Below are 20732 nucleotides of genomic sequence, written 5' to 3' on the forward strand. Positions count from 1 at the left end.
GAAAAGGCAAACCTACGTTTCTAGCATTTGTAGACTTAGAGAAAGCTTTTGACAATGTTGACTGGAATACTCTCTTTCAAACTCTAAAGGTGGCAGGGATAAAATACAGGGAACGAAAGGCTATTTACAATTTGTACAGAAAGCAGATGGCAGTTATACGAGTCGAGGGGCATGAAAGGGAAGCAGTGGTTGGGAAAGGAGTGAGACAGGGTTGTAGCCTCTCCCCGATATTATTCAATCTGTATATTGAGCAAGCAGTAAAGGAAAAAAAAGAGAAAAATTTGGAGTAGGTATTAAAATTCATGGAGAAGAAGTAAAAACTTTGAGGTTCGCCGATGACATTGTAATTCTGTCAGAGACGGCAAAGGACTTGGAAGAGCAGTTGAACGGAATGGACAGTGTCTTGAAAAGAGGATATAAGATGAACATCAACAAAAGCAAAATGAGGATAATACAATGTAGTCAAATTAAATCGGGTGATGCTGAGGGAATTAGATTAGGAAACGAGACACTTAAAGTAGTAAAGGAGTTTTGCTATTTAGGAAGTAAAATAACTGATGATGGTCGAAGTAGAGAGGATATAAAATGTAGACTGGCAATGGGAAGGAAAGCGTTTCTGAAGAAGAGAAATTTGTTAACATCGAATATAGATTTATGTATCAGGAAGTCGTTTCTGAAATATTTGTTTGGAGTGTAGCCATGTATGGAAGTGAAACATGGACGATAACTAATTTGGACAAGAAGAGAATAGAAGCTTTCGAAATGTGGTGCTACAGAAGAATGCTGAAGTTTAGATGGGTAGATCACGTAACTAATGAGGTGGTATTGAATAGGATTGGGGGGAAGAGAAGTTTGTGGCACAACTTGACTAGAAGAAGGGATCGGTTGGTAGGACATGTTCTGAGGCATCAAGGGATCACCAATTTAGTATTGGAGGGCAGCGTGGAGGGTAAAAATCATAGAGGGAGACCAAGAGATGAATTCACTAAACAGATTCGGAAGGATGTACGTTGCAGTAGGTACTTCCCAGTACTTGCACAGGGTAGAGTAGCATGGAGAGCTGCATCAAACCAGTCTCGGGACTGAAGACAACAACAACAACTCTTTTTTTATCAATACAATTCTTATGAAATCGAGGGTGCTGAATATAAAAATGACAATAAATATGCTGAACTGGTTCATGTTTAAGTTGATTGTATAGTGTCAGTGTTATCTAGCATTATTGAGAAATAAAAAGGAATGCACTCAATGGAAGTGATAAAAGCATAACCTCCCTGTATATTACAAACCGCCTTTCATGACTTTTGCTTGTGTTGTGGGTGTGGAACGTTGTGTGTCTGGAATATGTACAGCATTCATCCAACAATAGTCAGCAATCATAGACTTGCTACAGTAGCCCTAATATCGTTTTTCAACTGTAGGTATCACTTGATAGTGAGCCCAAAGGTTTACCAAGAAATTTGTGACCAAGTTTCGGAAAGAATTCCATGCAGTCTTCTTCTTATTTTGTATCAGCGAATCAAATTCAAAATCATTGAGAAGTTTTAGAGCTTGTGAACAAACAGGCTGTAATATGTCATGTGGTGTCAAAAAAACCTTTTTGACACTTCTCGATTTGTTCTGACTCAAGCTTACTTCTTATTTGTCAGTTTTTTTTTATATATTATGTCCCTGAGAGAGTATTAAACAGCTGTAAAACATAATAAAATATGTCAGATTTTAATGCCAGTGGAACATTGTCACATTTTCACTATGCCTCCATCTTGTTGCTGCTTCTTAGGACCTTATGTGCTTGCATTGCAAAACCAAATTTACTTTTTCTTAGATTGTGGAAACATTGTCTTTCTAATGAAAAATAGTTTCAAAGAGTTTGCAAAAATACTTTTACAAAAAAGTGGAATAAAAATGCTCATTGTTTTTATTTCCACTTTGACCTCAATTTGGGTCATATTGGAAAGAATTAGTAGAATTAAATTTTATGTTGTTAGACCTTGTGTCGGTAAAGTTTCTATGCAAAGTTTGTCCCAAAGCTACTTGAAGAGATATAAAAAGCTAAACATCCCCTCCCGCCTCCACCCCTCCAAGCATCTCTCATGTCGCTTAATGAGCACTGAGGTTGCTGATGTGGAGTACCTGGCAGCAGGTGGAAGTACATGGCACTTAATATGAAAAATGTATGTTTTTGGGTGTGTCCGGATACTTCTTTTGATCTGGATACTTCTTTTGATCACATAGTGTATTCTCAACATCCTAACTAGTGATTATTAAATGTCACTGTATCCTGATTATTACATGAACATACACTACTTAACTTTCAGTACATTATGTGGTCTGACTTACAGAAAACCTTTTCTCACCTTGCTATAATTAAAAATTACTTCAAAGCATGAACGAGATAATTCTCGAAATTTTTACAAGTGAGTTACCTTACGGATCCCTATCTGCAACAAAATGCTCAACAATATGGCACTCTACCAAAAGAATAATCATTGATTGTAGACTGTATGAATCCAGTATGACCACAGACCTACGTTCTCTCAGCTAATTCGACATAGTTTTAAGTTGGTCTATAAGTTTCTAAATATTAATTTGAATCCTGACCACTTTCTAGCTACAGTAATTAAACTACTAATTTAGTGCTTTATTTGTAGAGTGGCATATTTAAAAATTCTAAATGACCTATTTATGAGGGAAGTTCGCTAGTCCTCGTGCGTGCGTGTGTGTGTGTGTGTGTGTGTGTGTGTGTGTGTGTGTGTGTGTCCTTAGGATAATTTAGGTAAAGTAAAGTACAGCGTAAGCTTAGGGACTGATGACCTTAGCAGTTAAGTCCCATCAGATTTCACACACATTTGATTTTTGAACAAAGAAAAATTTGCTTAGTATACTAATCACTCAACCCAGAAACAGTGCTCTGAGCCATTCAAATACAAAAGTATGCCTTACCAACAATGACACACATTTGAATGATAACCTGTCAAAGATCTTAGGTGTGCTTTGGTAAAACGAAAAACGAAAATATTGGTGTAATAGGACCAAAACACTCATTTCAATTATGTGATTTATTGCTATAGTTTAGCCTGCAGAAAATAATTATGCTATTCTAACAATTAACTTTTCTACTGACCTAATAGTGTTGCAGACCTACTCAGTCTTCAAAGTGTGGGTGTGGGTATTTAATGAAGTGGTCAAACCGAAGTAACAGAGCAATATGCAAATTGGACTATAGGCACCTTTTCACTTTCTACAGCATTTCTGCGTTGAAATACGTCAGTATCAAGTGCCACACTGATTAAATTTTCAAATGATTGCATTGATATGTCAAAAATCCAAGATTGAATAATTCTCTTGCGCGCGCGCGCGCGCGTGTGTGTGTGCGCGCACGCGCGCTCACACACACACACACACACACACACACACACACACACACACAAAATTGAGCAGGCGAGAGAGACCAGAACACTGGCTTTGGCTGACAACGCCAGAAAGCCAAAGACAGGTCATGTGTATGTGCATGAATTGTTTTTGCGTGGATTTTGTGGGTCATCGTAGCCAATAGCAGTCTTTTTTCCCCTGCCTGTCTGTGACTTAACATCTCTTCTATATGGTGAGTAACAATGTTATCCTTTTTGTTGTATTTTTATGTCATTATCCTAAACTGCCTTTGACCAGGCATAATGTAACAATGATTTGTACTTCAGTGTAGAAAGTTGATTTATAGCAGAGTGAAACCTGATGATAAAATGACAGTCGTGTAACTTTACTTTTTCATATTCTAATCTTACAAATCAACTGTCGTCCTCCTGTGTAGCTTACATCACCTAAAGTCATACGTGACACTCTTGTGTCTTCGACCAGATGATTCATAAATGTCTCTTGTGGTAAGGATGGATCATACTGTCATTTACGGGATGAGCAATTATATCCTAAGAAATTTTTGCGTTATTATCAGTGTTCGAATTCAAACACTTTCCTTGTTGGTTAACTTAACTCAGTCAGGGGATGATTTGGTTTCCGAGAACTTGATGCATGACTAAAGAGGCAAACACAATTCAGTTTCAGATCATTTCAAACTTTTTCTTATATCTCAAATACTTGAAGAAACTCCCTGTAGCACTGGCTTCAAAGCAAAATCAAAACAATAGTGTTGAAGACTGAGGCATGTTGAGATGCTGAGCCACACTATGAGCTGTGATTACATTTATCATATGCATTTTTATAACATTTTTATTGTTGTTGTTGTGGTCTTCAGTCCAGAGACTGGTTTGAACTAGCTCTCCATGCTACTCTATCATGTGCAAGCTTCATCATCTCCCAGTATCTACTGCAACCTACATCCTTCTGAATCTGTTTAGTGTATTCATCTCTTGGCCTCCTCCTACGATTTTTACCCTCCACGCTGCCCTCCAGTACTAAATTGGTGATCCCTTGATGCCTCAGAACTTGTCCTACCAACCGATCCCTTCTTCTAGTCAAGTTGTGCTACAAACTCCTCTTCTCCCCAATTCTGTTAAATACCTCCTCATTAGTTACCTGATCTACCCATCTAACCTTCAGCATTCTTCTGTAGCACCACATTTCGAAAGCTTCTATTCTCTTTTTGTCTAAACTATTTATCGTCCACATTTCACTTCCATACATGGCTACACTCCAAACAAATACTTTCAGAAATGACTTCCTGACACTTAAATCTACAATCGATGTTAACAAATTTCTCTTCTTCAGAAATGCTTTCCATGCCATTCCCAGCCTACATTTTATATCCTCTTTAATTCGACCATCATCAGTTATTTTGCTCCCCAAATAGCAAAACTCCTTTACTACTTTAAGTGTCTCATTTCCTAATCTAATTCCCTCAGCAGCACCCGACTTAATTCGACTACATTCCATTATCCTCATTTTGCTATTGTTGATGTTCATCTTATATCCTCCTTTCAAGACACTATCCATTCCATTCAACTGCTCTTCCAAGTCCTTTGCTGTCTCTGATAGAATTACAATGTCATCGCAAACCTCAAAGTTTTTATTTCTTTTCCATAGATTTTAATTCCTACTCCGAACTTTTCTTTTGTTTCCTTTACTGCTTGCTCAATATACAGATTGAACAACATTGGGGATAGGCTACAACCCTGTCTCACTCCCTTCCCAACCACTGCTTCCATTTCATGCGCCTTGACTCTTATAACTGCCATCTGGTTTCTGTACAAATTGTAAGTAGCCTTTCGCTGCCTGTATTTTACCCCTGCCACCTTCAGAATTTGAAAGATAGTATTCCAGTCAACATTGTCAAAAGCTTTCTCTTAGTCTACAAATACTAGAAAGGTAGGTTTGCCTTTTTTGAATCTAGCTTTCTAAGATAAGTCGTAGGGTCAGTATTGCCTCACATGTTTCAATATTTCTGTGGAATCCAAACTGATCTTCCCTGACGTTGTCTTCTACCAGTTTTTCCATTCGTCTGTAAAGAATTTGTGTTAGTATTTTACATCTGTGACTTATTATACTGGTAGTTCAGTAATTTTCACATCTGTCAACACCTGCTTTCTTTGGGATTTCAATTATTATATTCCTCTTGAAGTCTGAGGGTATTTCGCCTGTCTCATACATCTTGCTCTCCAGATGGTAGAGTTTTGTCAGGGCTGACCCTCCCAAGGCTATCAGTAGTTCTAATGGAATGCTGTTTACTCCCGGGGCCTTGTTTTGACTTAGGTCTTTCAGTGCTCTATCAAATTCTTCACGCAGTATTGTATCTCCCGTTTCATCTTCATCTACATCCTCTTCCACTTCCATAATATTGTCCTCAAGTACATCACCCCTGTATAGGCCTTCTACATACTCATTCCATCTTTCTGCTTTCCCTTCTTTGCTTAGAACTGGGTTTCCATCTGAGCTCTTGATATTCATGAAAGTGGCTCTGTTTTCTCCAAGGTCTCATTATTTTCCTATAGGCAGTAGCTATCTTACCCCAAGTGAGATAAGCCTCTACATCCTTACATTTGTCGTCTAGCCATGCCTGCTTAGCCATTTTGCACTTCCTGTCGATCTCATTTTTGAGACATTTGTATTCCTTTTTGCCTGCTTCATTTACTGCATTTTTATATTTTCTCCTTTCATCAATTAAATTCAATATACCTTCTGTCACTCAAGGATTTCTACTAGCCCTCGTCTTTTTACCTACTTGATCCTCTACTGCCTTCACTACTTCATCCCTCAGAGCCATCCATTCTTCCTCTACTGTATTCCATTCCCCCCATTCCTGTCAATTGTTCCCTTATGCTCTCCCTGAAACTCTGTACAGCCTCTGGTTCTTTCAGTTTATGCAGGTCCCATCTCCTTAAACTCCCACCTTTTTGCAGTTTCTTCAGTTTTAATCTATAGTTCATAATCAATAGATTGTGGTCAGTCCAAGTCTGCCCCAGGAAATGTCTTACAATTTAAAACCTGGTTCCTAAATCTGTCTTACCGTTATATAATCTATCTGATATCTTCTAGTATCTCCAGGCTCCTTCCACGTATACAACCTTCTTTCATGATTCTTGAACCAAGTGCTAGCTGTGATGATGTTATGCTCTGTGCAAAATTCTACCAGGTGGCTTCCTCTTTCATTCCTTAACCCCAATCCACATTCACGTACCACGTTTGCTTCTCTTCCTTTCTGTACTATGAAATTCCAGTCCACATGACTATTAAATGTTCGTCTCCCTTCCCGATCTGAATGATTTCTTTTATTTGATCATACATTTCTTCAATTTCTTCGTCAACTGCAGAGCTAGTTGGCATATAACTGTGTACTATTGTAGTAGGTGTGCGCTTCGTGTCTATCTTGGCCACAATAATGCATTCACTATGCTGTTCGTAGTTGCTGACCCACACTCCTATTTTTTTTTTTTTTTTTTTTTTTTCGTTATTAAACCTACTCCTGCATTACCCCTAGTTGATTTTGTATTTATAACCCTGTATTCACCTGACTAAAAGTCTTGTTCCTACTGCCACCGCACTTCGCTAATTCCCACTATATCTAACTGTAACCTATCCATTTGTCTTTATAAATTTTCTAACCTACCTGCCCGATTAAGGGATGTGACATTCCACGCTCTGATCTGTAGAATGCCAGTTTTGTTTCTCCTGATAATGACGTCCTCGTGAATAGTTCCCACCCGGACATCCGAATGGGGGACTATTTTACCTCTGGAATATTTTATCCAAGAGGACGCCATCATCATTTAACCATACAGTAAAACTGCATGTCCTCGGGAAAAATTACAGCTGTAGTTTCCCCTTGCTTTCAGCCGTTCGCAGTACCAGCACAGAAAGGCCCTTTTGGTTAGTGTTAAAAGGCCAGATCAGTCAATCATCCAGACTGTTGCCCCTGCAGTTACTGTAAAGTTGCTCCCCCTCTTCATGAACCACACGTTTGTCTGGCCTCTCAACAGATATACCCCTCTGTTGTGGTTGCACCTATGGTACTGTTATTTGTATCACTGAGGCACGCAAGCCTCCCCACCAACGGCAAGGTCCATGGTTCATGTTATTTAACATTTCGGTCTAAAATTTTTAACATATATTCATTTATAAATTTGGCCTCTCTGATTCAAATACATGTTCTTCTTATATGATTCTTGTATTATTCCTTCACAGTCTTTCTTACTCACTTGAGATTTGTCAAATATCCTCATATATTCAGTAATTATTTATTAAATATAGTCATACATATTTCATTTATCATCATTTTCATAATTTTATATGAGAAGTGATGAGTTAACGTTGCTTTAAACAATGAAGTTCCCAGTATTTACATGTTATTATCAGGCGTAAGTTTTGCTAAGTATGTTATTTACCTTCAAATTGAAACTCAAAGTAGTTAACAAAAGTTTGTTGGCTGTATTAAATATTATATATTATTACTAGGCCCTGAAACAACACTACAGGATAAAAAACTACTAGATGTATGGGTTCATCACGAAACATTTAGTTTGAGTGATATATCATAGGCTCTCTAAGGAAATTACATTTCAGAATGCAGAGTGATTTAAAAATGAGCAATTGCATGAAAGGCAGGCGCCATATTGAAATTCAGTAAAAGAGTCCTCACAGTATAGTTCACATATGAAGGAGATAATGTATAAAACTCTTTGAATAGTGATCATCAGACTGGGACCAGAAGGCTTGGATGGAAGAAATAAAGAAGCTCCTAGATAGCACAGTGTGTTTAGTCACAGGTTCGCTGAGTGAGTACGAAAGTGTCATGGAGATGTTCGTCCAGTTCCAATGGCAGATGTCACGAGACATATCGTGCAGCAGGTGTGGTTTACTGTTAAAATCCAAAGAATGTACTTTCTTAGAGGTCAGTCAGTACATTACTAGTTCCTACACATTTGTTGCAGAAGAATATGAAAGCAAAATAAGGATGATCCCTGCACCTGCTCATTATTGTAACTGGAAGAGGAAGGTAGGGAAGTGAAAGTTGTACATGAAAGTACCCTCTGCCCCACACCACAATGTAATGTCTGCAATGTAGGTGTAGTTTTCTTATTTCAGTTCAGATAATTCTGTAAACTTGTGTAAAAAACGCGGTTTTTGTTGACAATTGGTCCTTTTCAGATTTGTCCTAATTTATATTTTGTAGCCTATTTATTTTTCTCAGCCAGTACTGAGCATTGGCATTTGCTTACATTGCTTTTACTGATTTATCATGTAACTAAAATCTTAATCAACTCTCTTTTTTGAAAAAAAGTTCAACTTCATTGCATACTTTGATACTTTTACTTCATATTAAATTGTCCCTTCACAAAAATAAATTTCTAAGTAAAGCAAAAGCCTCTTATTGACATCAAAAATGTTACCTTTCTAATCAGTGCATATGAAAGTACTAAACTCCTAAAACTGCAAGCTGTAGATCGAAACAGAATACATCACTAAATTCCTGTATAAGATTCCATATTAAACTCAAGATGAGACAGTTACATTTCAAATCTACAGGGAGAGAAAGATAAGGAAGCAGCATAGACTGTAGTAGTGGAACAAGTGGTCTAGTGGTGAAGATTGAGGCCATTTTAATGATGAGAATGTTGGATATATTCCGGGCAAAATTAACTGTTGACCAATTCAGAGGAGCTGCTATTTGATGGTATGATGCAGTGGACATGGATTGTGCAGCAGCTGTTAGTGCCACACACATTATTTTATACAGCATACAGAACTTCGATCTCCATTTGGTCATGGCTGTATACAAGTAGATAAATCATTCATAATCATAGCTGTGTAGACTACTGTGCTGTGGCTGTTTTTGTGGTTAGCTCTGCCTTTGATAATACAGGAAATACCTGTGATGGGTTGGAATAAGAGGTGATGAGAGGATATATGCCCCCTGGAGCAGAAGGTTGGAACCAGAGGACATAAAGGCAGACGAGGATATTGTGTGAATTGAATGGGTGTCAGAGTACCATTTCTGAAGATGTGGATTGGATAGTAGAAACAATGTTCCTCATTTTTATCACACAGTAAAAGGTAGTAGTTGTCTTGTTGTAGAATATGATGCAAATGCTTGTACTGACACCTATTTTTCATTTCAGGTCTGCAGCTCAAGAAGATGAAGTTCAAAGTTGTCCAGAAACTGATAGCAAAGAGCAGGCTCCTTCAAACAGTAAGATGGCACTTATAAGCCATCTGGAGACACCTAAACATCAAATCTCTCCAAAGTTGGGTCATGCAGAGGTGGACAGGTGTCTAGGAAAAGACACATCAGATACCAATGACTGTGGTCAAAACTTAACACCGAGAAATGTACTACTTTCTGGTGACAGTAGAAATACTGAAGAAAACAGTTATTCATTGATGCAGTTAAGGTTAAAACTGGATGAACTTACTGCAGAGAACACAGCTCAAAAGAAAGAATTAGATATTCTGAATTCTAACAATGAAAAACTTAGGAATAGAATGCTGACAGAAATAGCCACATTATCCCAAGAAGATTCAGGTGCTCAAGAAAACACCTCTGACAATCTTGCCATTTTTGACAAATTTGTGAATTCTATCATTCAGAAGGAGCAGGAAGTGGTCAAAATCATACTTGAAGAGTCCAATAATAATCTCATTGCTAAAGAAAATTGGATCAGCCAGTTGGAAAAACAAGTTGTATTGCTTGAAGAAGAATTGGAGAATTCTCAGAAAGAGAAAAATAAACTTCATGATAAACTGAAAGCCCAGAAAGATACACTTACTACTTTAGAACAAGATAAACTCCATCTCAACAAGAAACTAACCAAATCAGAAGCAGATATGTCATTTTTACAGGATGAAAATAAGGACCTCAGTTTACGCCTAAGAGCTGCAGAAGAAAAAATATATCAACTTACTGAGAATGAGAAACATCTCGAACTAAACTTGGAAAAAGAAAAGGAACAAAGAATTATGCTTGAAAACGAACTCCAGCAAACAAAAGAAAAATGTGACAAACTTAGTAAGGACTTTGAAAGTACTTTAAAAATAGATGAAAAATTGCTGCTGTCAGAAGCAAACAGCTTTAAAGAGCAAATTCAGAAATTAGAGCTAGAAAATTCAGTCCTTGGAGAATCCATTAAAGTGGCACAAGAGGAATGCTTGAAGGCAAAAGCTATGGCTACACAAAATTCTGAGTGTTTGAATAGTTTCAAAAAACAATTGATATTGCTTGTTTCAATATTTCCTGACTCTAATAGTATAAAGTACCATTCCTGTGAACAAATTCTAGGATTTATTTCGAAGAAACTGACACAACCTTGTCACAGATGTTCTCAGCTGGACCGTGATTTACAGAAATTGAAATTGGAATTAGAAACACATCAGAAAAATCTGGCAATAAGCATGGAAAGACAAAAACAGCTTGAATCTAAAAATGTCACTGGTCCCCTTCACCTGGAGGGAAAAGACTTGCATAAACTGAACAATTCAGTAGTTCACAAAGCTCCCAGTCAGTATGTTGGAGACAATAAAAAGATTTCATTCCATTGTGGATTAGACACAGAAGATGACACAGTTCCTGTCAAAGACACAGATGTCTCCAGCCAAAAGACGGTTTTGTCAGTAGTTGTCAGTAATCAGGGTAAGTAATACATGCTACTCCTGCAGTCTGAGTCTTTTTGAACATATAATCTCAAAGTACTGTGGGTGTTTTTTAATTTGATTCATTGCATGTAACATTTAATTTTACATGCATGTGTGTTTTCAATTAACAATATAGTTTGTACAATTACATTTTTTTTTAGTTTACGTTATTTCTTATTACATTGTAATTCATGATAACTTCAAGTTATAAGGGCATTTTTGAATAAGCCACTGCTTGACTCACTTTCAAAAAGTGAAAAGTATCGCCTGTCAATATCTTAACTTCATTTGGTAACAATTTATTAAAAGAAGCTCCTTTGACTTAAAGATCTTTTCACTCTTAATGCTAACCTACTGTTAACCATATGAAAGTCTTTTCTATGCCTTGTTTCATAGTTGTGAATACCCATGTTTCTTTTTGTGATCTTAGTGTCTTCTTTCATTAGCATTATAGTTTCTAGTATATACATGGCATAAACTGTGAGAATATTGTGTCTAATGAATAGCGGCTTGCAAGAAGTTCCTGGTTTTACATTTTGCTATGATCCTCAAGGCTTGCTTCTGCAGTATGAAATCCCTTTTCATAGTAGTTTTGCATGTCCCATCCCACAGTACTATTCCATAAGACAAGAAAGGGTACACTAATCCATAATATACAGTCCTTATGGTTTCAGAATTAAGATATGGTGATAATCTTCTTAAAAAATGTAGACTGGGTGTTATTTTTTTACAGACATAATCAGTTTGCTGCTTTCATGAAAGTCGATCATCTATGCATAAACCCAAGAATTTGCAATGTGTACATGTTTTTGGTAGAATTTCATCAGTCACAGTATTTCGTCTGTTTGGACCACTTGGTTTAAAATGACTAATATGAGTTTTTTGTATGTTTACTTTTAGTTTCTCTCTTTCAAAGTGAGCGCTTGCCTTTACAATAAAGTTAAATATCTCTTCAACTAGATGGGCTCACTGTCTGCATATCAGATACCTGATGTGTCATCTACATACATGGAGATCAATTGCATATTGCCTAGAGAACTTCAGAAATCATTTACATAGCATATGAATAGGACTTGACCTAAAATGGAGCCCTGAGGAACACTAAAATGTTTATTTCTTATTCTTGACCTTCTCTTCTCCAGATTTTCTCCATTAGAGTACATAATCTCCGTGCACTGTTGTCTACCCTTTAAATATGTCTCTAGCGATTTCATGAGTTTTCCAGTGACACCACTCTTCACAGTTTCTGATAAGAGCACTTCATGATGTACTCTATAAAAATCCCTTGAGAGGTCCAGGAATAGTCCTGCTGCTTGGGATTTTTCCTTTATTTTTTCAAGTGCATGATGGACAAATTTTACTGCTGCTGACATACTTCGACCTCTTCTGAAACCATGCTGGATATCACTTAATATGTCAGCATTGTTGTAATGTTCCAGAATTTTTAAATATTGTTTTCTCTGTCGGTTTACTGAAAGTTGAGATTAGGGCAATGGGTCTGTAGTTCTGTACAGTTACAACTTGTCAGGGAACACACCATCTTCAAGAACACAATTTATTACGTGACCTAGTGATTTCATTAGTTCATGTTTGCAGTTCTTCAATAGGCGTGGAGGTATTTTGTCTAATCCTGATGATTTTTGTTTCTGAGGCTATCAATAAGCTGCAGAATATCATATGTGCTTATTGGGAGTAGTGTACTGCAGTTCTGTTTCTTTCCAAGTTCAAATGTGCACTGTATATCCTGTTTCATAGACACATCATTTTCAACAGTATCTATGAAGCAATTATTAAAAATATTGGTGACTACAAGAGGGTCAGAGATATCGTCATTATTCAAAGTTAATTGTACATTATTAATTGTAGTTTCTGTTTCATTCTTTCTGGTTTTAGTTACAATTGAATAGCAAGTCTTTGAAACATCGTATCTGTTGGCTGACTTTTCTGATTTTAATCTCCTGGCTTCTTTATGGTACTTGTATTTCTACGGCTTCAGAGTTCGTTTTGTAACTGTGAGTTAGTCTGTGTAAGCTATACATGTTTTCCATTTTTTTTTTTTCCTTTCAGATCTTTTGTTTTAAAATCTAATGGCACAGGTTTTAATTTTGAAGTTTGCTTTTTCTCGATACTCACTTTTTTTTTTTAATGGCATGGATCTATATAAGTGCTCAGTCATAATTTTTGTGAACGTGTTCCATTTATTTGTGGCCCCAATGGTAGTCATAATTGATTCCCGTGATTCCTGGCTTAAACTATGTCTAAGTGTAACAATGTTGTTTGCAGATAATATTTGGCTGTGCTCATACATTTTTCTTGGTTTGAATTTGGTATTACATTTTAATAATAGTGCTTGTCCTAAATGATCAGAGAGGTGACCATTTATGATGTCCATTGAGATGATGATGTCATAATCTGTGATAACATGATCAATTGAATTACTGAGTGTGTTAGCTATTCTGGTGGGTACCAGTCCAGGAAGATGTTTAGCCACATAAGCCATGTAACAGTTTCTAACTGTGGTGCATTAGTGCTCTTTAATCAGAATGGTACTGCTCTCCAAAATTATTTTCAGTGCAACAGTAGTAGTATCAGGCTAATGACAGGTTGCTACAGCAACTCGATCTTAGATGGATCAATAGTCATAGTTGTAAAATTTTCTTCTGGGAAATTTAAAGTATTTTTCAGTAAAATTGCCTAAAATACAGATAGTTATCGATTAAATTTTGTTGTTTTGATGTTGCAAATAACGTAAAAGTAGTAGAGTGGCATGTGTTCCATTTAAATGGCTAAACTGGAATACTGTATCATCATAAAATTAGTGCTAAGTCACTTAAAGTTTATGAGGAGTCTACATCTTAATTTTAAAAAAAATGGAAATGCGTGGCTGAATTCAAATGTGACTGTGCTTATCTTGTAGATGATTCCACATGAAGTAGTTGAAAAAAATAAAACCTCAATTGAAAGCTTTGAAAAAATGAACCATATGCAGCAATGGTTCACTAAAGTCTTCTCGGTTTACAAGCTGTGTCAAGTCAGATAAAACATTCAATGATCCGCCAAAGGTCCTCATGGAGCCCATTTCTCATTGATTCAATAGTATGAAACGGTTACATGGTTGCCACAATGTTTGAGGGTGGGGCAAAAGCAAAAAAGTCTCGGTAATTGTTGACCATTATAACCCTCTAGCAGGCGTGCCATTTCTCGTACCACAAGTGAGCACATGGTGAGCATTGTGCAAATGTAAATAGTAGCTGTCTTTGTTACCGAGGTAAATATGTGTAAATAAAATCATTGTTTAACCTTAATATAACTTAACAATGATATAATAAACTTTTATTACATCACTCTATTGCCGCATTCAAGCATTACCTCACAAATATGACCCACTCAAAACATTAAACAGTGACAGTTGCATCAGATCCCAGCCAGCCGCTTATTCAATCCATTATTATTTTCTAGACAACTGCCCCATTATAGTATTGTGCTGCTAACTCATATTCTGGGTCATTTCCTTGCACGGATTATAAATTTTCGCTACAAAGCTCACTGTTAATTTTATATTACAGCTGACCACTTGGACATAAGGCAACTCAGGTTATCATTATTTTAATTGAAGCAGTAATGAAGGAATATGTATTGGCTCACAATTGAAAAATGACAATGGAACGGTACAAGACAACGTTATTTATGCTTGGCACACTTTATACGTAGGCACGCCCACTCGAGGGTTAAAATTAAAACAAATGAAAAATTTGTTGCTACCATATGCAGGAGAGTTGGTTCACTATTTCACGCTAGAAATGAGACACCAGTTAAATTAGTGCACAAAAAGCAAACAAAATTTAGTCTGTGATTTTAGGTTTTCCCAGTGTAGGAAAATATTCAATATTTCTCGGTTATTCAACTTGGTGGCATCATCCAGAAGGTGCGATGTTATGACAAGTAGATTCCTTGCCATCCTCAGATGTTCCTGATGGCTGATTAATTTTCTCTTAGAGCTGCACATTGGTTGCCTCTGGGCATGGACTTGAGAGGTGGTGGAGAAATACAGGGTGATTCAAAAGGAATACCACAACTTTAAAAATGTGTATTTAATGAAATAAACATAATACACTCCTGGAAATGGAAAAAAGAACACATTGACACCGGTGTGTCAGACCCACCATACTTGCTCCGGACACTGCGAGAGGGCTGTACAAGCAATGATCACACGCACGGCACAGCAGACACAACAGGAACTGCGGTGTTGGGCGTCGAATGGCACTAGCTGCGCAGCATTTGTGCACCGCCGCCGTCAGTGTCAGCGAGTTTGCCGTGGCATACGGAGCTCCATCGCAGTCTTTAACACTGGTAGCATGCCGTGACAGCGTGGCCGTGAACCGTATGTGCAGTTGCCGGACTTTGAGCGAGGGCGTATAGTGGGCATGCGGGAGGCCGGGTGGACGTACCGCCGAATTGCTCAACACGTGGGGCGTGAGGTCTCCACAGTACATCGATGTTGTCGCCAGTGGTTGGCGGAAGGTGCACGTGCCCGTCGACCTGGGACCGGACCGCAGCGACGCACGGATGCACGCCAAGACAGTAGGATCCTATGCAGTGCCGTAGGGGACCGCACCGCCACTTCCCAGCAAATTAGGGACACTGTTGCTCCTGGGGTATCGGCGAGGACCATTCGCAACCATCTCCATGAAGCTGGGCTACAGTCCTGCACACCGTTAGGCCGTCTTCCGCTCATGCCCCAACATCGTGCAGCCCGCCTCCAGTGTTGTCGCGACAGGCGTGAATGGAGGGACGAATGGAGACGTGTCGTCTTCAGCGATGAGAGTCGCTTCTGCCTTGGTGCCAATGATGGTCGTATGCGTGTTTGGCGCCGTGCAGGTGAGCGCCACAATGAGGACTGCATTCGACCGAGGCACACAGGGCCAACAACCGGCATCATGGTGTGGGGAGCGATCTCCTACACTGGCCGTACACCTCTGGTGATCGTCGAGGGGACACTGAATAGTGCGCGGTACATCCAAACCGTCATCGAACCCATCGTTCTACCATTCCTAGACCGGCAAGGGAACTTGCTGTTCCAACAGGACAGTGCGCGTCCGAAGGGATCCCGTGCCACCCAACGTGCTCTAGAAGGTGTAAGTCAACTACCCTGGCCAGCAAGATCTCCGGATCTGTCTCCCATTGTGCATGTTTGGGACTGGACGAAGCGTCATCTCACGCAGTCTGCACGTCCAGCATGAACGCTGGTCCAACTGAGGCGCCAGGTGGAAATGGCATGGCAAGCCGTTCCACAGGACTACATCCAGCATCTCTACGATCGTCTCCATGGGAGAATAGCAGCCTGCATTGCTGCGAAAGGTGGATATACACTGTACTAGTGCCGACATTGTGCATGCTCTGTTGCCTGTGTCTATGTGCCTGTGGTTCTGTCAGTGTGATCATGTGATGTATCTGACCCCAGGAATGTGTCAATAAAGTTTCCCCTTCCTGGGACAATGAATTCACGGTGTTCGTATTTCAATTTCCAGGAGTGTATAACCTTCTGTTATACATCATTACAAAGAGTATTTAAAAAGGTTTTTTTTTTCACTCAAAAACAAGTTCAGAGATGTTCAATATGGCCCCCTCCAGACACTCGAGCAATATCAACCCGATACTCCAACTCGTTCCACACTCTGTAGCAAATCAGGCGTAACAGTTTGTATAGCTGCTGTTATTTCTCATTTCAAATCATCAATGGTGGCTGGGAGAGGTGGCCGAAACACCATATCCTTAACATACCCCCATAAGAAAAAATCGCAGGTGGTAAGATCAGGGCTTCTTGAAGGCCAGTGATGAAGTGCTCTGTCATGGGCTGCCTAGCGGCCGATCCATCGCCTCGGGTAGTTGACGTTCAGGTAGTTACGGACAGATAAGTGCCAATGTGGTGGCGCTCCATCCTGCTGAAATATGAATTGTTGTGCTTCTTGTCCGAGCTGAGGGACAGCCAATTCTCTAACATCTCCAGATACTGTAGTCCAGTTACAGTAGCACCTTCGAAGAAAAAGGGATCAAAAACTTTATTGGCTGAAATGGCACAGAAAACGATCACCTTAGGCGAGTCACGTTCATACTGAGTTGTTTCCCGCGGATTCTCAGTGCCCCATATACAGACACTGTGATGGTTGACTTTCCCGTTAGTGTGGAAAGTTGTTTCATCACTAAACACATTCTTTGAAACGAAAGATTCATCTTTTTCCATTTGAACAAGGATAAAATCACAGAAATCGATTCTTTTAATCTTATCAGCTGCAGACAGTGCTTGAACCAATTTCAGACGATAAGGTTTCATAACTAACCTTTTTCGTAGGACTCTCCATACAGTTGATTGTGGAATTTGCAGCTCTCTGCTAGCTCTGTGAGTCTATTTTCCTGGGCTGCTAACAAATGCTTGCTGGATGCGTGCTACATTTTCATCACTCGTTCTTGGCCGTCCAGAACTTTTCCCTTTGCACAAACACCCATTCTCTATAAACTGTTTATACCAACGTTTAATACACCATTTATCAGGAGGTTTAACACCATAATTCGTTCAAAATGCACGCTGAACAACTGTCATCGATTCACTTCTGCCGTACTCAATAACACAAAAAGCTTTCTGTTGAGCAGTCGCCATCTTAGCATCATATGACGCTGACGCCTAGTCAACAGCGCCTCAAGCGAACAAATGTACAACTAAATGAAACTTTATAGCTCCCTTAATTCACCGACAGATAGTGCTTAGCTCTGCCTTTTTTCGTTGCTTAGTTTTAAATTCCTAAAGTTGTAGTATTCTTTTTGAATCACCCTGTACAATGTCAGGGGATGATTCAGGGTCCTCAGTAGTGTTGCAGTCGACATTGGATGTAGATCTTAGCTAGCGTGGCAACAATGTGTCCTCAGGTTTTTCAGTTGTTATGATGGGAGCAGATTTCCATGTTGATTACTGCAGTGCTTTGATCATACTCAAGTCTGGGTACCCGGCCTTGTTTAATTGAAAGTCACTGTCTTTATTTATTAGTCTATTATGCGGTCTCTACAGCAAATTTTAGAGTAAAATCTTAGGAGAAATTTTATTGTCACAACAAGTTGATGCCATGTTAATTCACGGTATGTTCGTGGGAGTTACAGTGCTCTTCCACAGTGGAATTTGTTTTTTGTTTGTTGTCTGTGTGGTGTTCTTGCTCATTGCATTACTCCTGTACCATCCAGATGGCCTGGCCTACATACATTTTATATGCCAACTAGCTCTGCAGATGACGAAGAAATTGATGAAATGTATGATGAGATAAAATAAATTATTCAGGTAGTGAAGGGTGACGAAAATTTAAGTCATGGGTGACTGGAATTCGGCAGTAGGAAAAGGGAGAGAAGGAAACGTAGTAGGTGAATATGGATTGAGGCTAAGAAATGTAAGAGGAAGCCGCCTGGTAGAATTTTGCACAGAGCATAACTTAATCATAGCTAACACTTGGTTTAAGAATCATGAAAGAAGGTTGTATACATGAAAGAACCCTGGAGATACTAAAAGGTATCAGATACATCATATAATGGTAAGACAGAGATTTAGGAACCAGGTCTTAAATTGTAAGACATATCCAGGGGCAGATGTTGACTCTGACCACAATCTATTGCATATGACCTGTAGATTAAAACTGAAGAAACTGCAAAAAGGAGGGAACTTAAGGAGATGGGACCTGGATAAACTGAAAGAACCAGAGGTTGTACAGAGGTTGTAAGGAGTTTCAGGGAGAGCGTAAGGGAACACTTGACAGGAATGGGGGAAACAAATACAGTAGAAGAAGAATGGGTAGCTTTGACGGATGAAGTAGTGAAGGCAGCAGAGGATCAAATAGGTAAAAAGATGAGGGCTAGTAGAAATCATTGGGTAACAGAAGAAATATTGAATTTAACTAATTAATGGAAAATCTCATATAAAGATGTGAAACAATTACTAACAAAGAGATAGAGGGGCGGGCCAGTACTTACCTCAGCTCACTACAGCCGATAGAAACACAAAAACAACCGAAAATTTAAGTTGCTAGCTTTCGGAATAAATGTTCCTTCATCAGGGAGGAGAGAGGGGAAAGAAAGGGAAGAAGGGAAAGTGGATTTAGTTACTCACAACCCAGGTTATGAAGCAACAGGGAAAGGAAAACAGGGAAAGTAGCAAGGATGGAGGCATGGTTGTCTGAGGAAAGCCAAAGATATTCTACTGCAGGTACTGTGCCAGCTTCAAACCAAAGAGGATGCATACAGAAGTAAAGAGGTCTTTACTTCTGTATGCATCCTCTTTGGTTTGAAGCTGGCACAGTACCTGCAGTAGAATATGTTTGGCTTCCCTCAGACAACCATGCCTCCATCCTTGCTACCTTCCCTGTTTTCCTTTCCCTGTTGCTTCATAACCTGGGTTGTGAGTAACTAAATCCACTTTCCCTTCTTCCCTTTCTTTCCCCTCTCTCCTCCCTGGTGAAGGAACATTTATTCCGAAAGCTAGGAACTTAAATTTTCGGTTGTTTTTTGTGTTTCTATCGGCTGTACTGAGCTGAGGTAAGTACTGGCCAGCCCCTCTATCTCTTTGTTAGAAATATTGAATTTAATTCATGAAAGGACAAAATATAAAAATCCAGTAAATGAAGCAGGCAAACAGGAATACAAACGTCTCAAAAATGAGATTGACAGGAACTGCAAAATGGCTAAGCAGGGATGGCTAGAGGACAAATGTAAGGATGTAGAGGCTTATCTCACCAGGGGTAAGATAGATACTGCCTACAGGAAAATTAAAGAGACCTTGGAGAAAAGAGAACCACTTGCATGAATATCAAGAGCTCAGATGGAAACCCAGTTCTAAGCAAAGAAGGGAAAGCAGAAAGGTGGAAGGAGTATATAGAGGGTCTATACAAGGACGATGTACTTGAGGACAATATTATGGAAATGGAAGAGGATGTGGATGAAGATGAAATGGGAGATATGATACTGCGTGAAGAGTTTGACAGAGCACTGAAAGACCTGAGACGAAACAAGGGCCCTGGAGTAGACAACATTCCATTGGAACTACTGACGGCCTTGGGAGAGCCAGTCCTGACAAAACTCTACCATCTGGTGAGCAAAATGTATGAAACAGGCAAAATACTCTCAGACATCAAGAAGAATATAATAATTCCAATCCCAAAGAAAGCAGGTGTTGACAGATGTGAAAATTACCAAACTATCAGTTTAACAAGTCACAGCTGCAAAGTACTAACACAAATTCTTTTCAGACGAATGGAAAAACTGGTAGAAGCGGACCTCGGGGAACATCAGTTTGGATTCCGCAGAAATGTTGGAACACGTGAGGCAATACTGACCTTACGACTTATCTTAGAAGAAAGGCAAAGGAAAGGCAAACCTACGTTTCTAGCATTCGTAGACTTAGAGAAAGCTTTTGACAATGTTGACTGGAATACTCTCTTTCAAACTCTAAAGGTGGCAGGGGTAAAATACAGGGAACGAAAGGCTATTTACAATTTGTACAGAAAGCAGATGGCAGTTATACGAGTCGAGGGGCATGAAAGGGAAGCAGTGGTTGGGAAAGGAGTAAGACAGGGTTGTAGCCTCTCCCCGATGTTATTCAATCTGTATATTGAGCAAGTAGTGAA

General features: G+C 39.1%; 1 protein-coding gene across 2 annotated transcripts in view; it reads left to right on the forward strand.

Moving 5' to 3' along the window:
* The window catches only part of LOC126272754 (uncharacterized), a 270151-nt gene that overhangs the window by 192454 nt on the left and 56965 nt on the right, over positions 1-20732 (forward strand). For both annotated transcript variants that reach the window (XM_049975859.1, XM_049975860.1), the window contains one exon: positions 9567-11074. In XM_049975859.1, coding sequence (XP_049831816.1) covers positions 9567-11074 — 1508 coding nt within the window. The remainder of the gene's footprint in view (positions 1-9566; positions 11075-20732) is intronic.

This window comes from Schistocerca gregaria, chromosome 5 (genome assembly GCF_023897955.1).
Source record: "Schistocerca gregaria isolate iqSchGreg1 chromosome 5, iqSchGreg1.2, whole genome shotgun sequence".
NCBI lineage: Eukaryota > Metazoa > Arthropoda > Insecta > Orthoptera > Acrididae > Schistocerca > Schistocerca gregaria.